The sequence below is a fragment of the Lottia gigantea genome, assembly GCF_000327385.1.
Source record: "Lottia gigantea unplaced genomic scaffold LOTGIsca_598, whole genome shotgun sequence".
Classification (NCBI taxonomy): domain Eukaryota; kingdom Metazoa; phylum Mollusca; class Gastropoda; family Lottiidae; genus Lottia; species Lottia gigantea.
The window spans coordinates 13,269-20,772 of NW_008710044.1; the positions used below are offsets into that span (position 1 = coordinate 13,269).

The 7,504-nt window shown below is 34.4% G+C and overlaps 1 protein-coding gene across 1 annotated transcript in view; it reads left to right on the plus strand.

Annotated features, from left to right (window-relative positions):
* The window catches only part of LOTGIDRAFT_146005 (hypothetical protein), a gene marked incomplete at both ends in the record, with an annotated part of 20,323 nt that extends 13,085 nt beyond the window's left edge, over nt 1-7,238 (plus strand). The window contains 6 exons of the mRNA XM_009063711.1: nt 55-176; nt 1,040-1,142; nt 1,637-1,715; nt 2,365-2,494; nt 3,652-3,722; nt 7,085-7,238. Of these exons, the coding sequence (XP_009061959.1) occupies nt 55-176; nt 1,040-1,142; nt 1,637-1,715; nt 2,365-2,494; nt 3,652-3,722; nt 7,085-7,238 (659 nt within the window). The remainder of the gene's footprint in view (nt 1-54; nt 177-1,039; nt 1,143-1,636; nt 1,716-2,364; nt 2,495-3,651; nt 3,723-7,084) is intronic.
* Between the last annotated feature and the right edge of the window lie 266 nt (nt 7,239-7,504).

Genomic DNA, 7,504 nt, shown 5'->3' on the forward strand with positions numbered 1-7,504 from the left:
ATTTTTGCCATTATAAGCATAAAGATTAATAAATTGTTCTTATTGTATTTACAGGAGATAAGTTGTATATAGTTATGGATCTTATTGAAGGAGCTCCACTCTCTGAACATGTCAATTCCCTTAAAGAAAAACAGGAACGATTCTCAGAAAAAAGGATTTGGGACATATTTTTACAGGTACAAGGTTTAAGCAGCTAAACTTTACCCATTTCTGATTGTGAAGGAGAGAGTGGACAAACTTTATTACCATATATGCATTAGCTATGTGGACTCTCTGAAAGGGAAAGGATGTCTTATTGACAGACCTAGATATCAAATATATTATATTATTAGCTACGTGGATTCTCTACAAGGAATGCCAAGTTCACATAAAAAATACATTAACCATGTGGACTCTCTGAAAGGACTATCTTATTGAAAGACCTGAATATTAAAGATGGGTTCCCTTATTTTTATTTATGAAATTGCTAATATGTATATGAATAGAAAGTAGATGTGTTCTTATGACTTGGAAAAATACCAGTTTGTCTCACATGTCCATAATTAATTCATAATTAGCTAAATTAGAAGAGAATTACCAGCAGAATTCCAATGAATGACCGATCAAGAAAGGTCCAAAAGTATTTTTTTGTTTATCCAGACTGTACGTACATGGGCATTTATGATTGGCTAAAACTCTTAATTATATGCAATAAGAACATAATGATATGATTAAGAATACATGATAATTCATTAGAAACACTAATTAATCAAATAGTTTGCTTAATTTGACATTCAAAAATAAGGAAACCCATCTTTAAATATATATACATTGTTAGCTATGTGGACTCACTGAAATAGACATTATTACTGACCATATTGATATTTAAAATGTAATAACAAATATTTTCTTGGTAGAAAATGCTCCATATTGAAACAGTAGGGACGCAAGCTTAAATAGGTCAGTTGTCTAAAGATCACATAGCGTGAAAATCTGAGTTAGAACATGTTTCAGGTTCTGTTTTAATATTTTTTATGTATATATATCGTAATGTTTGTAGATGGTATTAGCTTTACGATATCTTCATAAAGAGAAAAATATAGTCCACCGCGATCTGACACCTGGTAATGTAATGTTGGGTGAACACGATAAAATCACAATAAGTAAGTATAGTCTTAACAACTTACTGAAACCTGACAAAGATAAAATCCTTGGTCTAATTTCACCAAAACTTGACTTCAGATGATTTTGGTATTTTATGTATCTGAATATATTTTGTTAAATCTGTTCTTGAGAAATATTCTTAGTAATTAACCAACTGTCCTAAATTAAACTTTGATTTAATGAAGAAAACTTCTGTTAGTGCAACTCAAACTCAAAACTTGCTTCCATGTGTCCGTACGATTCCGCAAAATCTTCGACGTAAAGAAGGAAACATGTGGTATTGGGTGAGGAAGTCTCGCACACTTCGCCAGCTGTCCGTAGCCGTCTACAATTGCAAAATATCTTACATCGAGCCATCCTTTGTGCATGTAAACAGACTTTTGGAAAGGGTTTGCCATGGACCGTTTTATGTTAAATTGGAGTGTGCATACACATGTAATCGCAGCTTTAACTTTCATCGTTATACAGTGCGATCTCTTTCTTTCTTCAACAGCTGATTTTGGTTTAGCGAAACAGAAACGTAATGACTGTAGTAAAATGACGTCAGTGGTGGGAACTATTCTGTATTCTTGGTAAGTAAAATATATCTCTACCAGAGATCAACATTAAAGACATGAGTTATGTGTAATGAAGGTTTCCGAGTAATAAAGATAAAATACCCAATAAACATAATTAGGTATGTGGACTCTCTGACTCGCACAATGAAATCAAAAATGAAATAGATGGAGTTTTACGGCTTAGTTTTCTGCACCTTATGGTCTCATGGAGGAGACGGGCAATGTCAGGCATAGACAGTGAAAGGCAGGACAGCGGCGTTACCCTTCTCTTTTTTCAAATTTCAACTGTCGAGGATCTCTAACATGTACAGTCTGTGGCACACAGGGGGCCTCGGCTCATTGCCCTATACGAATGACTAGACGTTTCATGTTAACCCCTCGGACCTGTACCACTGATAGGTGGAAACCAGGTTGAAAAATCTGAAGATGTAAGTTTTTTGGCTGCAATATATTTGTCCGAAAGCGCCTAATCGATACTTTTTTTCGAATATTTTTTTGCAGATGCTCAGAGGTTTGTGCTAAAACGCTTCTACAGTGCTTACACTTTTTAAATCGCAACCTCGACATTTGCCCCCTATTATTTGTGCCCCCAGTCTCTGAAGATGCTGCCCACCTAATGTAGCATCAGCGAGAAAACCTGCAATATTTTTGTTGTATCTTTCAGTCCAGAAATAGTACAACATAAACCGTACGGTGAAAAAGCTGACATCTGGGCGTTTGGTTGTATTTTATATCAACTGTGTACTCTTCAACCTCCATTTTATAGTTCTAACATGTTGTCATTGGTTACTAAGGTAGGCATGGAATTCAGTTCATTTCCAGTAGTGGGGTAAGGAAACACACTAGGCCTTCAGTCTAATTAAAATTAGGCCAAACTGTCGTTTTTTTTTTTTATTAACTTTTATTTTTCATTTAGCCACTTCAGTTAGGATCTAACGCCGGCCTTCTTGAACATTCGTAAGTTTAATGATGCCGCCAGCCAATCAGATTTCAGCCCTCTCCAACACTGGGATTTTGTGACACACACAAAAGGTGTATTCCGAGAAGCATTAGACATTGTTTGTGTCACAAATCCCAGCGTTGGAGAGGGTAGAAATCTGATTGGCTGGTGGTATCATCAAACTGACGAATGTTCAAGAAGGCCGTCGTAAGATCCTAACTATAGTGGCTAAATTAAAAGCAAAAAAAACGGAACTAAAGTTCGGTCTAATTTAATTAGACTGCCAGGTCTTTAAAACAAGTGTGACCTTCCTCCCTCATCAAGAATATCTTTAGTATGTAAGTGAGTAGATATATTCACTATGATATGGGGTGGAGGTGAGGGAGGATTGAAAAGTTTATAAACACTGTAGGAAGATGATCAGTTTCATCAGATGCTGACTTGTAGCATTATAGATTAAGGTATTATGAAGAGAAAAATGGGTGGGTTTCCAAGCCAACCACCCTACTGTACTTTCCAGAAATAAAGAAATTTAAGGATTCAAGGTTTTCATACTACAAAACGAATCAATTTGGCAGAATTGTTGTTGAATCATGGACGCCATGAAAAAAGTAACTCAGAAAATCAAACGACCCTGTCGTTGCCGTGATAGTAATAAATTTCACGGTTTTTTCGTACGTTTTATTGTGGGCTCCATTTTATTTTTGGAGGTGAAAATGGATTATTGTTGTTCAGAAAATGTGAAGAAAAATATTTATATATATATATATATATTTTTTTCGTTTCATTTTAAAATAATTTTGATTCCATAAAATTGGCGTCATTTTACATAGTGAAAGAACAGCCTGTGTCCCCCAACCCCCTCCACCTTCCCTGGAAATTTTAGTATCGAAACCTCGAATCAATGAATTGAACAATACCTCTTTTAACACATTTTTTTTATTTACGGTAGGGGTTATAGGGGCCTCTCTTTGAAAACTTATTTATTAACGTGCTGAATTTGTTTTTCAGATTGTTGAAGCAGACTATAAACCAATATTAAGGGGGGATTACTCTCAAAGACTGGTAGACACAGTTAACAGGTATTGTACTTACAAATAGTGTTTATTTTATAAACTTTGGACATTTTCTTATTCTTATCATCATTCCTTCTGTTTAGTTTGGAGCCCGAGTCAGACATGACTGGTAAATACAGCCTAATAGCATTCTAGAGCTCTAGTCAGACATGACTGGTAAATACAGCCTAATAGCATTCTAGAGCTCTAGTCAGACATGACTGGTAAATACAGTCAAATCAACAGTCTAGAACTCTAGTCAGGTATGACTGGTAAATACAGTCAAATCAACAGTCTAGAACTCTAGTCAGACAAGACTGGTAGATACAGTCAAATCAACAGTCTAGAACTCTAGTCAAACATGACTGGTAGATACAGTCAAATCAACAGTCTAGAGCTCTAGTCAGACCTGACTGGTAAATACAGTCAAATCAACAGTCTAGAACTCTAGTCAGACATGACTGGTAAATAATGTCAAATCAACAGTCTAGGACTCTAGTCAGACATGACTAGTAAATACAGCCTAATAGCATTCTAGAGCTCTAGTCAGACATGACTGGTAAATACAGTCAAATCAACAGTCTAGAACTCTAGTCAGATATGACTGATAAATACAGTCAAATCAACAGTCTAGAACTCTAGTCAGACAAGACTGGTAAATACAGTCAAATCAACCGTCAAGAGCTCTAGTCAGACATGACTGGTAGATACAATCAACTCAACAGTCTAGAGCTCTAGTCAGACATACTGGTACCGGTAAATACAGTTTAGTCAACAGTCTAGTCAGACAATCCAGTTTTTAATTAACTTTAACAAGATCCACTGTCAAAATTCAAGAAAATATAATCTTACATAATATATATTTACAGATATTTACAATAAAATACAAATTAAATGAAGATTGACCAAGTGATAAAAGATTGAATTGTGAAAGAAACTTTATTTCAATGATATTTCTCTGATCTGTGTGATATCCCATTGAATCACAAACTGATTGTTAGAATTTAAATAACCATTGTTTTTATCATTGAGTTTAGACCAGGTGATACTGATAGGATCCTCCCAACACAAATACCAACCCACATAACCTCTCTCTAATCTCTCTTTACTGTATGTATTAGTTATAGATTTACTGTCATCATCAATATTCAATAAACTGATTTGACCATCAATAATACAATAGTTTAATCTAGGATTGTCATCTGGTAATAGTCCAATATAAATATATAAATAACCATTATACCTCATTACACCACAACTCCATACCAAGTTACTGTTACTAAACTTGTCTTGACTATAATACAATCTACCATCCTTCTTATTATCATTTATATTAAAATAAAATTGAAATGGATTGGACTCGTGTAGTTTGGGTATGTGATATTGTTTTAACACCATGGATCCTAACATGTCGATATTTAAACTAAAATCTTTTTCTTTCCAATCAAGATACTGAACCACTGATGGTGTTTGAACTTTCACATCTTTACACAATTCTTCTAGCTCTTTTATTTTCTCAAGTGAAACTAAAATTTGTAAATCACAATCTTCTGTTAAAGAAGGAAAATTCGTCTCCAGATTCAATTTGAAATTTTTTATATCTATCATAATTTTCTCTTCAGTTTTGGTCAATTTCAATTCTGATTCTTCAGACTTATTTTTGACGTCTGTCATGATTTTCTCACTGCTAGCCTTTATATCTGCTATAATTTTATCAGTTTGTTTGGTTATTCTGCTACAAGCATCTTCAGTAAATCGCTGGAGTGTCTCTCTCGCTTCTACTAACGTCACATGAGTTTCTTCCAAGTCTTTGATTTTATTTTGGATGAATTTCTCTGAGGTTAAAACTAGCTCTGTAGCTTTTTCTTTCACAGTTTCACATTCTACATCTAAATACTCGTGAACGTTGTGTTCTTTCAGAAAACATTTATGACATAACACACAGTGACAAGTTAGACAATAGTAGTCTATTGGTCTCTCTCTATGACATGGACAGTGGTATTTTACCTTTGAAGAGGTTTTGTCTGTTAGATGTGTTGTAGGTGATGTTGTACCAGTAACTTGTGTTGTAGGTGATGATGTACCAGTAACTTGTGCTGTTCGTGGTGAAGGTTCAACTATGAAATTGGTAGTAAACATCTTAACACCACCTTCTGGAATCTTAACATCCTGCTGACAGATCGGACAGGGGAATGTTTCTGTTTTATCACCAATATATGTCTCTATGCAGCCTAGACAAAAAGTGTGACCACATTGTAAAACTTTTGGCTTTTTAAAACCTTCACAACAAATAGAACATTCTGGTGTGTTACTCACTGAAGCTGTGGCCATTTTATTCTTCTAAAATACACTGAAGAAGTTCTGTTTGATTTCTACTAATAGTCACATTATATACTGGTTTAGATTTCTTAAAAATGGCTTCTTCAGTACTTCCTTCTAGAGACGATTAACAATAACTTGTTCTGTCTGTCACTAGTTGAAATAATAACATCACAATAGATAAATCTCCAGATATCTATATAAACTATTCAACACATAATACGTTCAGAATTATCATGTCACATGTTTCAATTTCTCAGAAATAACTTCGTCTCACGTGATATACAGGTCATACAATGTGTAGAAATATCTTGTTGTGTTGGACTGTATTTAAAACTGTTGTCTATGCTTTTTAACAGCCATTCAGGTGAAATATAATACCTTATTGTATCAGCCCCTATTATATACATTTAGGTCAGTCAATAAATAGCAGTGAATATCAAGTTTAGATGTAATATTTATTTTACTGATATGTCACAGTGACCTCAATATATACTCTTCATATTGCATTATAAACTTTATCTTTCTGTTTATAGAAACATCAGACATCACCTAACCCTAGGTTGTATTATAGAGAGTGGTCCACTGGTGTACTATATTCTGTTTATAGAAACACCAGACATCACCTATCTCTAGGTTGTATTATAGAGAGTGGTCCACTGGTGTACTATAGTCTGTTTATAGAAACACTAGACATCACCTAACTCTGGGTTATATTCTATAGAGTGGTTGGTCCACGGTTGTACTATTGTCTGGTTATCAGACATCACCTTACCTGGATTATATCCCACTACATGGAAACTATGGAAACTACATACCTCACCTAATTACACTGTTACTAAGAGAACCTGATAAACTTTGAACACCGCTGCTAAAGGAATATGTTGTAATGGCAAAATTAAAATCATTACTATTACCTCCCTTCCCCCTATAAATCCTTATTATTACCTCCTATAAATCCTTATTATTACCTCCCGTCCTCCTATAAATCCTTATTATTAAAATTGATTTTAAAATGTAGATGTGATTCTTTGAGGACAATTAAATCGTAATACACTATTTTATTTCAGTTTGATTATAGTCAAGCCAGAAGATCGTCCAGATATTCTACAAGTCAGTGCTAAAGTTGTCGATCTGATTTTGATTCAAACTGATAATCTACGTTCTAATCAGGCAGGACTGGAGAAAAAACTCAACAGAGAGAGAAAGAGAACACAGAAGTAAATTAACAATATTTGAATTCCATTATATCAGGGGTTTTCAACCTTTTTCTTTCTACTATCCCTTTCAGGATTGTGATCTATTGTATTACCTCCCTTTCCCCCTATAAATCATTACTATTACCTCCCTTCCTCCTATAAATACTTATTATTACCTCCCTTCCTCCTATAAATCATTACTATTACCCCCTTCCTCATATAAATCATTACTATTACCCCCTTCCTCATATAAATCATTACTATTACCCCCTTCCTTCTATAAATCCTTAT